At 44.9% G+C, this 19180-nt stretch overlaps 3 protein-coding genes across 4 annotated transcripts; 1 reads left to right on the top strand and 2 right to left on the bottom strand.

The window, feature by feature from the left end:
* Positions 1-227: 227 nt before the first annotated feature.
* On the bottom strand, positions 228-1387 carry rps29 (ribosomal protein S29). Its single transcript, XM_068708282.1, has 3 exons — positions 1277-1387; positions 663-762; positions 228-334 (listed from the first exon to the last, which is right to left on the bottom strand). The coding sequence occupies exons 1-3, from the start codon at positions 1336-1338 to the stop codon at positions 326-328; spliced, it is 171 nt and encodes a 56-aa protein (XP_068564383.1). The 5' UTR covers positions 1339-1387; the 3' UTR covers positions 228-325.
* Positions 1388-2074: 687 nt separating this feature from the next.
* On the top strand, positions 2075-5613 carry mgat2 (alpha-1,6-mannosyl-glycoprotein 2-beta-N-acetylglucosaminyltransferase). The gene is made up of 2 exons (XM_068708951.1): positions 2075-2256; positions 3761-5613. Exon 2 carries the CDS (start codon positions 4042-4044, stop codon positions 5455-5457), a length of 1416 nt encoding a protein of 471 aa, XP_068565052.1. The 5' UTR covers positions 2075-2256; positions 3761-4041; the 3' UTR covers positions 5458-5613.
* A 6413-nt stretch (positions 5614-12026) lies between these two features.
* Positions 12027-17223, bottom strand: wdr20b (WD repeat domain 20b). Of its 2 annotated transcripts, none has more exons than XM_068708950.1 (4): positions 16962-17223; positions 14275-14457; positions 12665-14188; positions 12027-12360 (listed from the first exon to the last, which is right to left on the bottom strand). In XM_068708950.1, exons 1-4 carry the CDS (start codon positions 17208-17210, stop codon positions 12304-12306), a joined length of 2013 nt encoding a protein of 670 aa, XP_068565051.1. In that variant the 5' UTR covers positions 17211-17223; the 3' UTR covers positions 12027-12303. The 2 variants fall into 2 exon arrangements, with proteins under 2 accessions (XP_068565051.1, XP_068565050.1); XM_068708949.1 differs by having other exon boundaries at positions 12665-14146.
* Positions 17224-19180: the final 1957 nt, after the last annotated feature.

Here is a 19180-nt window from a genome sequence, read left to right as displayed (position 1 = left end):
TCTCCATATACAAGACCTAATAATCTCTGAACCTTATAAAACATGTGAGAATTATGACCAGCTGTCAGTAAGGGATTATCTGGTAGACTGACTGTAACTGACACGTGTTTGCTGTGCATTCTTTTGTGTCTGGGTTGTGATATTCACATCTTAAGTCTTCACATCTTCCCTGCACATTACTAGCAACCATCATCGTACATAATAGAGAGACAAAAAAACAGAATACATTTAGTTTGGACAAAAAAACACATTTATTTGCAGTGCTAAATTATCCCATCTTGGCCAGCCATCCAGAGATCACTGGACCCATCCGAGGATGTGACATTTAGTCCAGCTGTGTGAGAGACATTAGAGACATAATCGAGACATTAGTTAAGGTGACATGAGATGCAGTCAGCATCATCGTTACATATTCACCCAAAACGTTCAGTCATACAAACTGTACTGTGAGTGATTCACTGACTTGATCAAAAGATGGCTAGAACTACTGATTTTCAACCTAACCCTTAGGATTAAAGCATTTTAAATAAAATAAATACATTTAGACAAAGCTAGTGCTTGTGCTAGCAAAAGCTAGCAAATATGTTTACAATAAACCCGTGTTGGATGGTAAACAACACAATGTGATGACTACTTGGATACAAATGGACAGTACTACTTGCCTTGACGAAGCCAATGTCTTTAGCGTACTGCCTGAAGCACTGGCGGCACATGTTGAGTCCATATTTACGGATCAGACCGTGTCTGTTCGAGCATACCCGGCTGGAATAGAGGAGAGAGAAGGTTAAACCGGTTGTCTTTCACATTAAAAAAAAAAAAAGTTAAATACGTATGTGGTTACCATCCATCCATACAAACTAAGTCGACTAGTGCGGAAGTTCACGCAAACGCCGCAAAAGTTGGTTATCGTTCGGTATGCGGTTCTCTGTGCAAACATGGCTAACCCTAAACACAGCACCGTTAGCTCGAATAACGTCGTGCTAGTAATGTTGGAACGAAATAAACTATGTTTTAGCAACTCCAGAACTCCTGTTTGAACATGTTTAGCTAACTGGCGATTCAACATCGAGTTGTTCCGTTTCAGAAACAGTGAGCGGCTAACTGAAGCTAGTAAGCTAGCGCGGCGCATCCTCCACCGCCATATTGGCTAAGGAGCAGCTCGCACGCGGTGCCACATTAGTGATACATTCTGAAGTATTGGGACTCACAAACACCTTCAAAACGCATCCGCTTTAGCACACGTATCGATATTTGACAATTTTAAGGCAGGACTGACCAGGATCGGGATCCCTGTCCGAATTTTCGGGGGTGACTCCAGTAGAGCTGCTGATGGCCCATCTTGTCTCTTTCGCTCGAGTGTTCGGAAAGGAAGAAAGAAGGACGCGCATGCGCACATGAAACCCTCAGATGCCGTTGTTTCCGGCGGTGGAGTTTTTGTATGGCGCCCCCTAGTGGTGGAGAAAACTGCGGCGTGTAGCGGGACAGCCGGAAGGTGGCGTTACAGCCGTAAACACAGAGGTTAATGAGCGACGAAAAGAGGCTTTTAAATCGACAGGAATGTATGGAATCAGGCACAAGGAAGCTGTTCGTATGAAAAGTGAGATAAGTGGATAAACAAAAGGCGTTTAAGTGGAGGAAGGTAGAATTTGACCCCCCCCCCAAAATTGATTAAATATAAGAATATATGCATTTTCTCCACTTTGACAACAGGCTGCTAAAGCTAATTATATTTAAAAAATTGCTCAGGGAAAAGCATTTATTATAGTTACTCATGCATATCATGATGGAGGTTAGAATAATACTTTTCGAAAGAAAAATCGATATTTGCTTTACAGTGTTTGAGAAGTTAAAGCAACAAACTTTATTCAATCATGATGCTCTGGTTTCCAGTTTAGGGAGAAGTTTGCTGTAAATGTAATATTTAGGTATACTTATCATTTACATGTATTATATGTATAAATGAAGCCGTGGTATTTTAAATATTTAAAGGGACAGTAACTCTATCCCACCCTATGATGAGACAGCAGCACGGATACATGATATTTAGGGTGTCTTGGGTGCCCCCCTCTGGCCCAGTGCATTGTGGGACAGCGGCAGGCAGTGGTTCCGTATTTGGGATATTATTATTTTTTACAGCTAACGCTAGCTGATAGTTACGCTCCCATGCAGCCCGCATGAAGGAAAATGGAGGAGAATGGGACGCCGCCGTACTGATGCTTCTCGGTGAACGCACCTCCACGGGTACTCCGCTTTTAGGTAAGCGGTGTAACGTTAAATGCGGTTGTTGTGGTTGTTGTGGTTCTACAGGGACGTTTGTTAGTTTGACGAGGTTCGGTCCGGTTAAGTTGCTAGCCTAATGCTAACTTACTGTTAGCATCTTGCAGGAATGCTTCGCTGTCATAATAGAGAAGAAGAAGAGGAAGCTGCGACGACAACTGTTGTTTTTATTAGTTTCCAGCGAGAGCGTTTCACACCACTTAGTGAAACACACGTCACGTTATCATCATGCTAAACAATAATCCACCGAAGCTGTCGCTGGCTCGGTGAGCCCGACAGCGGCCAATGGACAGACAAACAACAACTAAATAAACGTTAATAGGCTGACACGACAAAACACCGCATACATGCACGAGCCAAGGAAACACACCTGACGGACGACGTGTGTATTAAAGCGGATCAGGGTATAATAAAAGTAGTGCGGGGGGTAAAAAAAAAACTGCAGTACTTTCAGCTGCAGAACACACGATTCACTTGATTTGGCTTCAACTGTATGGAAACCGTAGTACACGGCAAACGGCTACAAACTAATGTCCTCAAAGTGTGTGTATATATATATATACACACACACAATATTACTATGTTAAAGTACATGTTTATTGGTAGAGTTGTGTAGTAGTCACCAGGAATATATGAATTGATATTAGCACAGACTCATAGATATGAAATGCCAGGCAGGGAGGAAACGCATAAAAGAGGGTCAGGTAGTAAAAATAAAAAAGAAGGGAGACCACTAATTTAATAACAAAGAAAAGATGGAGCAGAGAGGGCTAATCAATATTGATAATACAGTTGAGGACAGAGATTTATGCAGAGGGAAGTCCAGAAGCACGGGGCAATAATGAACATTGATGATATCCCTAAAAGAGGAGGAACTGAGGAATAAGCAGCGGGTATTTAAACGTGTATTTGTGGTTTTGGTGGTACTTTTTCCATCGTTCCCTTTTTTTAATGTGAAATGAAATCCCTGCTTCCATTAGAGCTTGTAACGATATGATCTCAGCGCTTTATACAGACACACGTATACGTTTCAATCTTAACAAAATTAGCGATTTGAGTTATTGTTTTTCCGGCCCCACAAGCTTACTGGTCTGTTCTGTAGCTCTCCGCCTGCATTTCCAGGTCTTCATTAGCAAATGGAGTTGGCTCATGTTGTGGAGCTGAGACAATTAGTTGATTATTTGATTAGTCGTTACACGGAAAACAAATCGATACCAATTTTGATAATCAGTTAATTGTATAACAATAATAAACCTCAAGCGTTTGCAAGTTCTAGCTCCTGGAAAAAATGAAGATTTTTCTCCACTTTATATTATTTTAAATGTCATAGGCCTTTTTTTTTTTTTCATACATCTGCCATATTGTGAAATACAACATTTTGATGTGGAAATGATGGTAATCAAGACTGTGATACAGTCCTATTGCTCAGCCCTAACAGCCCCGATACACCTTGACTCTATTGACTTATTCATTTTTCATTCAGGTGGTACATGCACACTGCTACCCTGCTGCCTCTCCCGGCGCCCGTCATGCCTTATGGAATATTCATCCACCATCAATGACATTCCAGCGGGACCCATGTTTACGACAACGGTTCATTCTGCCAACAAATAGCCTCATATCAGCTCCTTTCGAATCGGCCTCGCTCCCTTTGCAAAGCACACAATCATAATTGCAAAGCCGCGCTTCGCCGTTCCCCCCCCCCCCCCCCCCCCTGCAACAATCAACTTCTCTCCCTTTTTCGCAAGAGGCTGACCCCCTACCATGAGATTCCGGATCTACAAGAGGAAGGTGGTGATACTGACTGTGGTGGTTGTCATCTGTGGCCTAGCTTTCTGGAGCAGCGGAAGGCAGAAGAAGAACGACAGCGGCTCGCTCCCCAAGGAAGCCGAGGCGGCGAAGAGAAGCAGCAGCGTTAGCAGCAGCAGCAGCAGCAGCAGTAGCGTCAACAATCATATCCAGGTGCAAGCTACACCTGCAGTCAGCAGGGCGCCCGCTCCGCTCCCCGCGATCCAAGCCAACGACACGCACCAGGAGAAGGCGAAGGACAAAGAGAAGCTACCCAGACGAGAGGTCGATAACACCACGTTAGTCTACCGCGGCATCGTCTTCCAGCTGAACTTCGACCAGACGATAAGGAACGAGGAGAAGTTCAAGGCGGCGCGGCGGAAGGACGATCTGGTCGTGGTGGTTCAGGTCCACAACCGACCCGACTACCTGAAGCTGTTGGTGGACAGTTTGCGGAAGTCCCGCGGCGTGGAGAGCATACTGCTGATATTCAGCCATGATTACTGGTCCCCCGAGATAAACAAAGTGGTGGCCGCTGTTGACTTTTGCCAGGTCCTTCAGATTTTCTTCCCCTTCAGCGTTCAGCTGTACCCCCAGGAGTTCCCCGGACACGACCCCAAGGACTGCCCCCGAGACATTCCCAAAAACGACGCCTTAAAGCTGGGGTGCATCAACGCGGAGTACCCCGACTCCTTCGGCCACTACCGCGAGGCCAAGTTCTCCCAGACCAAGCACCACTGGTGGTGGAAGCTGCACTTCGTGTGGGACAGAGTCCGAGCTCTGAAGGACCACAAGGGCTCGGTCCTGCTGATCGAGGAGGACCACTACCTGTCCCCGGACTTCATCCACCTGTTGAAGCTGATGTCGGCCCTGAAGAAGGAGCAGTGCGCCGACTGCGATATCCTCTCGCTGGGGAGCTACAGCCACATCGGCTACTCCAGCAAAGCGAACAAGGTGGAGGTGAAGGCCTGGAAGTCCACCGAGCACAACATGGGGATGGCTCTGAGTCGAGAGACGTACCAGAAGCTCATCCGGTGCACCGACACGTTCTGCACCTACGACGACTACAACTGGGACTGGTCCCTGCAGCACCTGACCGCGTCCTGCCTGCCCTCCTACTGGAAGGTCATGGTGAGCGAGGCGCCGCGGATCTTCCACGCCGGAGACTGCGGCATGCACCACAAGAAGGCCGCCTGCATGCCGATCAGCCAGAAAACCAAGATCGAGAACGTGCTGCAGGGCAGCGGGAACCAGCTGTTCCCAAAGAACCTCCTGATAACAAAGAGACTGCCGGCCAACGGGGCCGGGGGGGTGGCCCCCCACGTGAAGAACGGGGGCTGGGGGGACATCAGGGACCACGAACTCTGCAAGAGCTATGTCCGATTACAGTGACCTTAATTGCTACTATTCTATATTCTTCTCTCTTTTGCATCCTCTTTAAAGCCTTTTAAAAGTAAATCTTTATGGACTATTCTTCATATTGCCTGTTTTATCGGACTGTTAAAAAATAAAGACGAATGTTGGATTTCTGGCTTCTTTAACACAAAATATGTCTTCACGTCGAATTCTTTTGAAGTAATTCCCGCTTTGTTTTGAAGTTGTAATTAACAACAAGAATATACTAAAGCGATATATATTGTTGCGTTTTCTCTGCCAGAACTTTCCGATTGGTTATTATACTCCAAATAGTCAAGTTGGCGAGAGCAGGGTCATCAGAGCGGTCCTGAAATTTGGTAAATCTGTGGATTTAGCAATCCCACCGTCCATGCATAATTAATCGGAAGATATTTATGTCGCATGAATTTGCTGAGATCAAAGGAGATCCTTGGAGACACCTTTGTCCCATTTTAAATAATGCCCCACGTCTCTGATCCTCAACAGGTTTCTGGAGTCTCGTTACTCACTTAAGGTACCCGGGCGTCGGTCAGCGCCGGGGGTCATGTGTTCTAGGCTCGGGACACAATATGCCAATTCAGCCGTCTGCGTCTTCGCGCGGAGGTCTAGATTTCACAGACGAGTGCACACGCTGCATCTGGAGAGATCCCAGGACACCGATACGACGCGCTCGCTCCTGTTGTCGCTGTTTGAAGGCGCATTTACATTTTAAGTGCTCACACCTCGGCTCAGTATCGATGGTTTACCGCGGAGGCCCTGAGCTCGGTGGCTCGCATTGATCACACACACACACACACACACACACACACACACACACACACACACACTCCAGCAATGCTTAACAATCACCTCTTGCACACCTTTCAAAATCTGAAATAACTGCAACGTTATCGCTGACTGGACTCTCCACACAGCTCATATTCGAAAATATCCTCTTGGCAGACTCCGCTCGGCCTTACAGAGGCTCTCGACGTAGAATACCTAAACACTGCATGAATTAAATATGACGTTCTAAATGTAAGGCATGCATCTGAGGCACTGTAGGACAAACATCGAAGACGGAGCAGCGCTGATGAAGCCTAACGAAGCGTCCTCTGTGACGAACGGACCCCGTCTCAAATCTCCGCTCGTTATATCAACGCGTGAACTTTTAATTCCTAATGCGCCGTTGAAGACATGTGACTGCTGTGCCGAGGTCATGTGACACATTGTGCAGCTGCTCCCCGCAGTGGAGGCCAAATAATTGGGCCGGCACCTCGAGGGAAAAAACGGGCCGAGAATAGAATTGAGAATAGGAGGAAGCGACGCTGTGCTCTTGATTCTTGGTGACTAATGGTGAACTGATGCCAGAGCCTCTGGAGCTGTAACGTACCGACGCCTCTGAACGCGCTCTACTTAAGATGAACCAAAATAAAAAAAACACTCTTATGCTGTGCATGAAATCCTTTGATGGCCCAGTTATCTGTACTGTCCATTAATTAGTAAACAGTTAGTTACTCAGCATGTTTTTTTTAAATAATAGAGGGGGAAAAAAAGCTAAATTAAAGCATAAAATTACAAATAACAGATGAATAAAGTGGAAAAAAAAAGGCAAGTTGAGATGATGAGCAACTGTCTGTTATAATTTAAATGTAATCAATCTCATCATCACAGCCACGGGGGCTTCAATCATTCCTCTGAACGTGAACACGCAGGTGTGGAATAAAACCAATCAATCCTATTTTAATTACATAATTGAAGACTTAAAGAGCAAACCTTCATTATTACTCTTTTTTTTTTTTTTTCCATGTGGATTTTTTTTTGTAAAGATGAACCCGTAGATAAGCGTCGCCCCAACTATGCGGTTCCCCTCACGAGTATTTTAGTGTCTTTAGATGACAAGCTAACCGCCAGCAACCCTGCTAGCCACATGTGAGCAGAAGCAGCTCTGCACCAATCAGCAGACAGACGTAGAAACCAGAGTAACTAGAGTTGCATTTTGTTCATTTGATCATCGACACGCGTGTTTATCCTGCTATGACGTGTCAAAATGGCAGCTTTGAAAAGGATGCACTGTACCTATTTTTGTGTCCTGTCCCTTATTCCCAGATACACAGACGGTTATCAAATTATTTTAATGGACGGGGTGTTTTGTAGCCAATTAACCAAAACCCTGGAGTCCAAGCTCCCCAGCTGCCACATGCCAGTACAGCCATTTTAAAGAAGGAGCTTGGATTCCAGTATCCCATTAATTCATCATCCTGTTCATTATCCCTAACTTCCTGACATAACTCATTCCTTCCTTTCTGAACTCACCACAGCTCTCGACAATGGGCCGAATAAGTATCCCTGTGGAATCTGTGGGGAAAAAAAAAAGAAAATAGGTTAATTGGTTCATTTCCATAATCTGGATAGAACTGTTTGTCCAAAAGCAATCCATCAATGACTGAACCGGAAAGTGTCATTTCTGCACACAGTCAGAAATCTTAAACCGTCTGCTTTTTTTCCAACACATCGACTGCTGCTCCTTCTTCAGGCTCATGCCTCTGAGAGAAAGCGTATTAATCATTCATAGCCATTGCACACATTGCTATGTAAACAAAACTCTGGGTCAATACATAGAGGCATGCAGACGAGGGAATTGCGCCACCGAGAAAATGATTAAAGCAGGACCTTACAGAAGAGAAGAGGATTCTCTCTCAATTCATTGAATTCCAATCAGCTGGGACCTATTTCTCCCCCCCCCGAGGACGCAAGATAAATGTAGTTGTTTTTCCACGCTCTTACAGCATGCTCCAGACTTCTGATTGCTCTTCAAATGGCCATGTTGGATTAAAGGGTATGTCGTGAATGAATGTGGCCGACAGCGCACGTAGTTGTAGAGACAGAAAACAACATAAAACTGCATGTATTACAGTCAGTGTGATGTGTGTTTTTTTTTATTTTTTATGTGAACCGTCTCGCTGAGCACCAGTCCTGATTGATACCTGCTCAGCTCAGGGAGGGTGCAGACAGTCAGTCAGCGGCTGTCATGCGTTGAGTGACACCCTGACGGGATGATCAGGCCTCCTCCAGCCCCGCTGATCGCCGCCTCCCACCCTGAAGCCACAGGCTGCTGGTTTAATGGCTGCAAGTGCTCGTGTTTCTTCTAAAAGTGACTCATAAATTATGGAGGAGCAGTTTTATTCTCCTCTTGGAATATAAAATATATATGAAGTTGTAGGGTGAAGTATTAGGAATACATTTGTAGAGAGGGGGAGAGAGAGAGGACAGGATGTACGTATGTAGACAATGATTTGTCCCGTTTGATCAAGTGATGGTTCTTATTAGTGCAAGTTCACTCAATGGATGTGAGGAATTCCTAAGCTCTCGTTTGACTGAGCGATACTGCCACCTACTGGCCCCAAACATGCCACAAACTGGTAATTATGGGCTATATTACAAGGACAGATGGCAATGTATGTGGAAGAGAAGAAACAAAGTTCAAATCCAGACTGAATGTCCAGTTCAGTAGCCTGTTAGTTACACGTACATCATGTCTTCATCTTCCTACTGTGTGTATGTAAAGCACCTTGACCATCCCCATAAAAGGCTCTACAGGCCTCTGGTCCTCTTCTCATGCGGGGTTAGACCTCTTCTCAGGACCGTGAAGTCTGAAATCTCCCTCAGTCTTCTGTCAGTCTTGCAAACACCTGTTCAGGTGGGACAAATGATACATTTTCTTTTTATCAACATACAAATTGTTGTGACCTCACGTAATTCCCAGGATAGCTCCACCCAAATACATTTTAAAAAAGGTCTAATCAACCAGATTAACACCTGTGTGAGAGTGAACTGCGGTCAGGGTAGCAGACACTCCGATATCCGTGGTCAACTCAGCAGACACTTAATTTTTAGTGCGCCTATATGCTGACATTTACGGTAAACGCATTCAAACGGCACAGATTGGAAACGAGCGAAGAACTTTGTAAAGTTAGCGGAAAGATTAACGTAAGACAACATCCGGTTTTCTTCAGACAAACATCCGGTTTTCAAAATAAGATGTTTCGTCTGAATGTTAGATACTTTGTTGTATACTTGAAACAAAGTATACTATATAATTTCCAAATTGCATTATGGAAATAAGATTAAATTAATTTGTGTACATACTGTTGCATGCAGTATGCATTTAATTGGGACAAAGTAATTCGTCACAACATTGCACCTTGATATATACATTGGGACATGTTATTATTGTTCTGGCATATACAAAATAGTATGATAGTAAGGGTATTGGAACACACACTTGGTATGTCCCAATACATAGTATATCAAATGCAGTATGCCAAAAATACCAGGACTGCATGTGGTCGTATTTTTGCAAGCCAGCGTGTTTTTTTCTGGCTATTGTGCCAGCGGATATATGAGCAAGACGGTCCAATGTTATGACTAAGTAGTTTATACTTAGTGTAAAAATAAAGAGTGTGTGATTTGGAACGCAGTCACGGACTTTGGTTTAACACTTTGTGTAACTTCCAGCATGGCTCGGTCTAATTAGCTGATAAGTGAGAACACCTGTGGCAGGGCCTTAACACACAACTCAATTACAGCCAATAAAAGAACCGATTCACTTCCATTCACATCAATTCCTATGTCACCTGCCGGATCTCATTTAATACCAGTATTATCAAAAATAAATTGTCAGTACTGTCAAAGTCTTGTGCAAAAAAAATCTCTTGTAACATAATTGGTTAAACAGCATTCAATGGCTGAGCTAAATGCTGCAATGGACGGATGCGAGTCATTGTTTTGTCGTCCATTCTTGCCAGCAGGGTCCCTAATAAATCAGGACGTCTGGCCTCACGCGGAGGGAAGCGTGAAGGTGTAGTCCCAGCTAATGAAGACACACTGATCCATGCGGTGAGCACACACACACACGCACACACACACGCGCACACTGAATAAAAGTCACACAAATGGAACATGTAATCTGTCAAAGCTGTTTTTAATAGGCGTCACATGGAGGAAAAAGGCTCCCACTGTTAATATCCTCAGTCTCAGCTAATGTGGGCGTTTGCAAAAACACCTCGAGCACGCACACCACCACCACCATCACCACCACCGTCACGTGCCGACGTTAGTTAAGTTGGTATTTCAACACAGTGTCAAACGTTTGTTCAGCATCAGTTCAGTAAGTTACTCACAAAAACCTCAAAGACTCCCAGATCTCAGCACCGTCTGCAGAACGTGGGTCTGATTTGTTAGTTAAAGTGAATTCACACACATGTTGATGGATGGGGTTGGGGGGGAGGGGCTATGCCTGCGTTATTCTTCCTGTGGTTTACCTGAGCTCGGAGTGATGGCTGAATTACACCGCTGCATCTGCGCCCGCCTGCCTATTGTCGTAAAAGGAGTCTGCAGCGACAGGCTAGCTAGCGCTCAGCACACTACCTGTGTATTTAAGAGGGTTCCATAGATGTCTCCTATACCAAATGTTTTCATTAATAAAAATACACCTGAATTCTCTTTATGTACAACAGAAAAGAAACATTTTCACCTGCATATTCAAGATTCATTTAATATTAGGTATAGATCTTCTGTATTAGAAATATCACTATTTTCTGAAATAAGGATCTGTGAACTAACGTAATCATGATCAATTCACCCAGAAATCATTGAAGTACAATATTTACATATAATACAGAGCCCATTTAATCTGAAACAATATTAAAATAAATGTTCAATAGATACAAAGGTTTCTTTTTTTTAAATTCTATTTATATGTCAACCTTGTCAAGGAGTCCTTACACACTCCAAAAAATGTAAAGCCATTCTCCTCTAACAAACTACTAAGTGCAAACAATTTTTTTTTTTTTTCCATATAAAAAACTATGATTGCAGCATCCAGCGTTGAGACAGAGGGCAATAAGAAGCCGTTTCCCCAAGTGCTTCCAAAGCGGTCTTCCAAAATATTTTGCTCGTGTTCCACAGCCATGAATTAAAAAAAAAAAAAAAAAAAAAAAAAAAAATGGGGAAAAACAAAAAGCAACAAGAAATGAAAGAAAATCTGTGCAAATACACTTTAAAGTGTGATACTACTGATTAAAATAGTCGTTAAGGAAGTGAAACGCTCGAGTTTCTCTTGAACAGGTGTCGGGTACTGGGGGGGGGCGGGGGGGGGGGGGGGGGGGGGGCACAACAGATCGCCCAGGAAGTGGAAAATGAAAGAGATTAAGGCTGCTGCTCCTAAACAACCCCTCATCTAATTCACCCTTTTTTTCCCCCCGTGAATACATTTGAAGACACAAAAATATAGGAAAAGAAATCTCCGAATTAAACCCACACACACACACACAAAAAAAAAAAAAAAAGGGTTAGGTTTGAGGAATCGCCACAATGCTTACAGCATGTCTAGTCTTTAAAGATCTACAGGCACAAAGGATCGGGTACTAGAGTTTTTGTTATTTTCAGACTAGACACGACTTGATATGACCATCGACGGTACAATGAGCCAGCAGACCCCTCCCATAAACCTCCTGGACGATTTAAAGCTTGCCATCTTACTTCCAATAGCACCCTTTTTTCTTTTTTTTTCTTTTTTTTAATATATATATATATATATATATATATATATATATATATTTCACGCCCAGACAACAGGGCGTCGTGTTTCTAACCGATGGCCTGGCCAACATCGGTCATCTCTAAAGCATGAGCAGTAACACAAAAGAGAGCATCTGGATGGCTGTAGTGATGAGAATGACGGTGACACTGGAAGATCATGTGGTGTGTGACAGTATGTGGAGGAGCGCTGCAGGACCTTGGTCTTGGTCATCCCCCCGTCTCTGTTGCATGGAGCTGTCATTAGCAGCACCAGCACTGGGGCTATACTACTGTTCCACTGGGGGAGTTGGCTGGGTTGTTTTGAGATGATAGCAAACCCTGCGGAGAGACAGATAACACACATTGATAACAAACAAGAGTGTTACTCGAATGTATTACAAAAAAAAAAAAGAAAAGAAAAAGGCAGAGTAGCGAGGCCATGAGGTTTACTGACGGAGGAAATGTGCTATTAAACCATCAAAATGCTGAGGGCTTAGTGTAAATCTCGCATGAAATAACCAAAAACCTTTGGCTGCGCAGAGCGGCGCTAACAGCTTCTGAATGCAGAGAGGGGGGGAGGGGGGGGGGGATGCAAGTTAAGAGGGCGTCACATGACAGTGTCCTCGAGAGGCCCGTCACTCACCACTTTCCCGGGCCTAGCCCATGTGCAAACGAAACCCTCCTGACAGGCTGTTACCAGACAGTCCTCAAGGAAGATTAACACAGTGAGTCTCTCGTGAGCGATCTTCTTGCACACCAGCGGCTCGAGCAGCGGCACGTCCTCCATGCGCGGGCACAGCAGGGTGCCCAGAGTCTTAGCGGCCTCCGCCTTTGCCGTCCGTGTCGAGCTCAGCTGGTTGAGCTTGTCACTGCTCTTGCTGCTGATGTGACCCATGCTGTGGTTTCGCTTGTGGTCCTTCTCGTGGCGCTCCTTGCGCGAGTCGTGCAACGACAGCGTTGCGAACTTGCTGACGCCGGTGGCGATGAAAGCGCTGTCGATGATGCTGTTGGCCTTGGTGGTGGTGGTGGTGGTGGTGGTGGTGGTTGCGGAGGAGGCGGCGGTGGTGGTACTGCTGCCTGTGTGACTGTTGGGGGTGCTGCCCCCTGCTGGGTTGGAGGAGTGTGGCAAGCTGTTGGACCGAGGCAGGGTGCCGGGGAGGGAGTTAGGTGGGTTGCCGCTGGTGCTACTATTGCTCGTATTGTCTTTACCATTGGTGCCACTGGGATTGGTGGCGGGTACAGTCGCAGTAGCAGTCGCAGTAGTCGTAGTAGTCGTTGTAGTAGTAGTAGTAGTAGTAGTAGTAGTTTGTCCAGTGGCTGGAGGGCTTGTAGCACTCATAACGTTAGTGTGAGTCCTAGTGCGGGACAAAGGGAGGTGAGGGAAAAGAATGTCCTCCGTTAGGTCCCACAGGCACAGCTGGGTGTCCTGGCCCACTGAGCCAAACCTGTAGGTGACACTAACGGGCCTACTGTCTGTAGAGTTTCTCTTAGAGAGCCGAGAGTGAGCGCTGTTCGCTCTGTCTCTGCCCACGCCGAAGTGAATCTGCTCGTGGAATTCCTCGTCGCTGCCGCTGAACTCGGCGGGCGGGTCGCCGTCCTCCACGCTGGTGGTGCAGTGGTCGAACGCCACCACGCTCACCCACGACTTGTGGCCGTGGCCCCGCGCGATCACTCTGCAGTCCGAAAACGACCACACCGTCACCAGGTCGTCCTCCCCTCCGGCCACGATGTACCGTCCGTCCGGGCTCCAGCACACGCACAGCAAGCCGCCGAAGTAGCTCTTCATCGTTCCGTGGAGCTCGGCGGCGTCGAAGCCGAACACCCGCAGGAAGCCGTCCTGGCTCGCGCAAGCCAGGAACTTGCCGTCCGGGGAGAAGGCGAACTCGTTGAGCGCCCCCTCGCCCACCGTCCAGCGCAGCAGCGGGTTGCGAGCCGACTTGCTCTTGCAGGTGTGCACGGCGTAGTTTTCGCCCTGCTTCAGGAGCTGGTAGTGAGGCGCCGTGGTGCCGCAGGTGTTCTCCACGTTGTACAAATACATGCTGCCACTGGAGTGAGCCACCAGAAACAAGCTCTCTGAACCGGGAACCCATCGCACACACGTCACTCGGGACTTGTCTATAAGTCTCTGGAGGGAGAACAAAACAGAGAAAAAAAAAAAAAAAAGACACTAGTCAGCTAGTTCTTCCAATGTTTACTGATGAGTGATATAAATTGGATTAAGCATCAGAACATCAGACGCTGAAAGGAACCCACCTCTTCATTGAAGAGTTTGCTCGTTTCCTTCTTTATCGGGTCGATGAGCTGCACCTGGCCTGCTGAGAAGCCCACCAGCAGGGAGACGCTCTCTGCTGTCGCTGTGATGGGGTTGAAGTCATGACACGTGGGCTGCGTTCCTTTGTATATCCTCTTGTCTATGGGCTTACTAAGATCAGCAGCCTAGAGCAAAGAGAAATGAACACGAGTGAGTCAAAACTGTGTCAAGTGTCATCCGTTTCGACAGCGTTTAGAAAAGACAAACAGCTGTGACTGTGGAGGACACTCACTTGGCTACTAATTACTTTGTTTATAATTACTGTTATTGCCTCTCCTTCATGGTGAATCTAATACTGAACTCCACAACTGAGTGCTTATGTTTGTCTTGGGAGATTTATTCAAAAAGACTTCTTGTAACTGAAGATTGACACATAATCTGTTTAAACGTCACAGTGAAGAACAGCAAGTCTGGAAGATTCCTTTGATTCTCTCAAACCACCAGGGGAACAACTTACCCCAGATCAGAATGACAGAAACGGGTTTCGATTAAACTTATAGTCGACAGAAAAACACTTTTTAAAAACTCAAATCTCTCAATACTTAATATCTTAAATATCCCAAAGAGCTCTGTGGCCTGCGCTCTACTCTTTGTTGGTGTCTACAAAGTGCCAAGTGTTCCCGGTGCATGATCGTGATGTATTGTGACACACGGAGAGTCATTATCCAAAAATAGAGAGGACGATCCGCCCAGCCGGAGCATATAGGTTAACTGTTTAGCTTGTCCTCCAACAGGCGGTTGACAACTCAATTTAAATCAAACGTGACGAGATGAAACGTGATATATAAGCCAGATATTCTCCCACATGACACGTTTAAATCCTGTTATCTGTAACAGAATGACATCAATCATTACAAAGCGGAACCTAATCAAACTAAATAGTCCGTTTCATGATTTTAGGAAAAAGGAACGCGAGACAATTAGCTAAACCTGTAGTGGGTCTAAAAGGAAAATGATCTATAGACCCAATGAACATAATTGCTAAACTGGCAGGAATGTACCTGGCACTGGACCAGTGAAAATGTGATATTTGAAATGGCTTTATGTTTTATTGCTGCAACTCTCTTGTGGTCTATTTTAATGCATTAAAAAGGAAACAGCTTCTTCTTTAAATGTATCCTTTAAGCTTTCTCTCTGTCAGTGTTGTCAAAGTGAGGCTGCTCTAAATCAAATAAGCAGACATTAACATTTAAAGTGCTTCCATGATGACGATAAGCTTCCCCGATTGGCTACCAACAATTACACAATAATGAGACTTCTCTTGACTTTCATCAGCAACAGATAATAGCCTTGTGTTTACTGCGTGCTATCAGAGCTGCGACGAGGTCGTACACGTTAGACGCCATTATTCAATGACATTTTTCCTTACTTTTTTTGTCAATTTGAAAATTCGCCAAAAAGGGAGGAAGGGTAAAAGAAGATGCAGTCACAATGACACATTCACATTCCCACCATCAGTGCAGTCATCACTGTGGGGCATTTGGTTTGGCTTCATTGACCACCAAGTCATCTGGGCTCAATTAAATGTTTTATTGGACCGTGATCTCATATTTTACCACCTATATTGGCTGCTACCTAAACGTTATCAATATACAGTAAGTCTTAGTGTACTAAATAAAATATAGCAGATTCTTAATTCTGTTTCTAAACTGTTGTATTATATTCAATTGATTAAAAATATAGAAATACCTAAGTCATAACTGGTGCTGCTTTTGCTAGCTAAAGTTGGCTAGCTGATCATGACTGATGCATACATTTTTTTGGGGCATATTTCAAAATAAAATACTCTGTTTACCCGGTCTTTGGCTGGAAATACAACTGAGTGAGAGACCGCTGGGAGCACCTGGATTCGGATAAATAGCAGCAGAGTTCCCACAGAGAGAGGCTAGGCTGCTCATTTTGGGTATTTCTGTGGCTGCTTCAGGGACAACCACATCATCTGCACGACCAACCACCGTCACAGTCACCATCCCTGCTAAACAAGACCCAACGTGGCTTCTTGCTGCAATGACATCATCCCTCACTTTGTGCACCCAAACAAGAGGATCGTATTGTATTATTACATCACATCCCAAAAAAAACCCTCCTGACAATGGAGTGCACACATCGTTACATCACGAATAACAAAACACCCCCTCGCTACCATTCTCCAAAACACGGCAATTTACAGCTCGACCACTTAGTTCCGTGATAGGAAAAAAACCACCAAAGTTGACCCTGCTGGTGAGCACTGTTGACAACTTGTCACCCGTATGTGGCTTTACAAGAACGAGGATAAACAAACACCTCTCACGGAATGACAAGACGGGGCTTTTCCCAAGTTATCCACTTCAACTGTGAAATATAATGTCACGGCTCACCGCTGACAGAGCGCTCAAAACAAACTTTGAAGCGCACACAAGTCTCACCGAGGCAAAAACCATCAACTGTGGCGATGTTAGCTTAAGAATGCTAATTAGCCCCTAACTTAGCTTAGGTCTGCAACATGGCCTTGTCTTGACAACCTGCGCACTTCAATGACAGAGGCTCAGAGAGTTGACAGCCAGGGTGCAACACGTCTGAAGACGCCGAACCAACGGGCAGCTCCTGGACAGCGCGGGCGTCGTCGCCGCAACTCAATATTGTTTACCTTTCTCACGCCTTTGTAGATATAAAAGTACAGTTCCCGGCCCACATTGAAACAGATCCTGTCGCCGTTGCCGGACTGGTCGTTTACGTTGACGAAGGAGACCTTGACGGGGTTGGAGCCCTGCGAGTTGAAAGGCACCCTGTTCGGGCGGCTGTATTCGGAGTGAGTGAGGAGTTTGTAGACACCTTCTCGTGTGGTGAATTGAGTTTTAATTTCGTTCATCTCCTTCCCTCCTCCCTCCGCCGCCATCTTGGAAATTGGCGTTCATCCTTGTCCGAGCCCCGGATGTTACCGACTGCGCATGCGTTGAACCGTTGGCCCCTGCAGCCATGCGTACAGAGAAGTATATAGTCATGTGAGGTAAACCTAGGAAAATAAACAGATCGTATAATGAGTGTAGAAACCGGCTTCACACGCTGCAACCCGCACCAAACAGACTAATTAGGTATAAATAATACACCTTATGACAAATTGTATCTATTTAATGACGTGTCTTACTAAATGCAGTCAAAACTAAGCAGCTGTACTCATGTAGCGTTATAACATACAGCATGGCTATTTGAATGCTGGATGTTATAACGCAGATACAATTAAATTAAAGGTCAATATAAAGTCGCAGCTGGATTGAAAATGTAAACAACAAGTTGTTATTCTAAATTTAAGGCAAGCAACACTTCTGTTGAATATGTTTAGATTCATTGAAATTGTGTAGACTATTTATCTTTACCCAGGGATAAAGCTGAAAAAAAAAATCCTTTGGATGATCAAAATACAGGAAAAAAACAGTTTAGTATACTATTGCTAAAAATAAAGAAATCCATGTAGACACAGAAGACACAAAGTTGTCATAGCTGGGACCCAGACTGAGATTGACTTTGCTGTAAATACATTATTAAAATAAGGATATCCAATTATGGACATTCAAGGATTTACACCGCCACTGTCCAGCTCTAAATTCCAGGAACATCCCTGTCTGTATCAATGCTCTAATCACACATGCATGGACTCCCCATCTTATTCTGGCAAACTATTTAAACTATGGGGAATCAGGCTCTCCCCTTCAGAAAATATTGGCTATGTGCTTGCGTCAGTTCTCCATGTTTCTCAGTTGCAGGAGCTGCTTCTAGTAGTGTGGAAACATTTGGATTACGTAACAGATCTGTAGCAGATGAAATACACTGCCATCCACTGGTCAGCTGAAGAAACTCACACCCACACTGGACCGGAGAATTCTTCTATCTTATACAATGTTGTATTTACTGTGTAGTCCCACATTTAAAACCCTGGTGTATGAGTTGTTTTTGGTAAATTGAAAATGCTATGGGGAGTAATGTAGTGAGCCTGCACCTTTTCCCTTCTCTTGTGGCTCTGATAGCTCTCGTCAACACACTGTTTTGTCAATTTGATAATCATTATTATGTGTAATTACTATTCCCTGTGGCGCATCCCATGGATTCCCGATGCCATGTGCCACCTGTGCAAGAAGTTAGTTTTGACTCGTGTTTCATTTGAACTATTCTAGTCACGTTTCCTTCAACTGAGAAAAACATCAAATCAAATCAGTATAATGAATGACAGTGAATGTAATTTGTTAGAGCAGCTCTCAGTACATTTTACAATAGATTTCAAAATTAGCCACAATGCATGCATGTCAAAGCTCAGGACAGGGCCTACATTGCTGAACTTATGAATCCTAAATCCCCTAAATGTTGTTTTTGGTTGTCAGACCGCTTATCCCCCCCAAAAAAAATCAATATTTGCAATTGTTGCCAATAAACACATCATGTTAAGGTGGCTGATTCTGTTTCCAAAGTCCACCTGGTGAATGTGGAAAGGCCACAAGTTGTGGTTGAAAGCTCTGGAAATCGCATTGTGTTGGGCTATGATATATATTTTTTTTTTACTGTGAAACCTTTGAGATTCACCCCAATCTTGCATGCCAAAAAAAGAAATGGGCCTGCTGTCCACAGGAAGCCCTGTTGTATGTCCGTGTGTGGCACCTCGATAGCAGCTGATAGCAAAATCACTGCACAGCTGTGACGCTTACAGGGGGTATGGGGCCTAAGAGCTAGACAAGCTATCAGGAAAGCGCTCGATTTGAGTGACAGGCACTCCTTGTGACTCTGAAGCCCTATAAGGGCACATAAACTTTAGGGCTCTGGTGTCTCACTCACCAACCCCCCACCCCCCCATCCTTCCCGGCCTTTCCTCAACACCCC

This window comes from Cebidichthys violaceus, unplaced genomic scaffold (genome assembly GCF_023349555.1).
Source record: "Cebidichthys violaceus isolate CVI_PGR_0920_01 unplaced genomic scaffold, fCebVio1.0.p SCAF_14, whole genome shotgun sequence".
Classification (NCBI taxonomy): Eukaryota; Metazoa; Chordata; class Actinopteri; order Perciformes; family Stichaeidae; genus Cebidichthys; species Cebidichthys violaceus.
The sequence above is the reverse complement of the archived record's forward strand: the minus strand, read 5'-3'. Positions and strand labels throughout refer to the sequence as shown.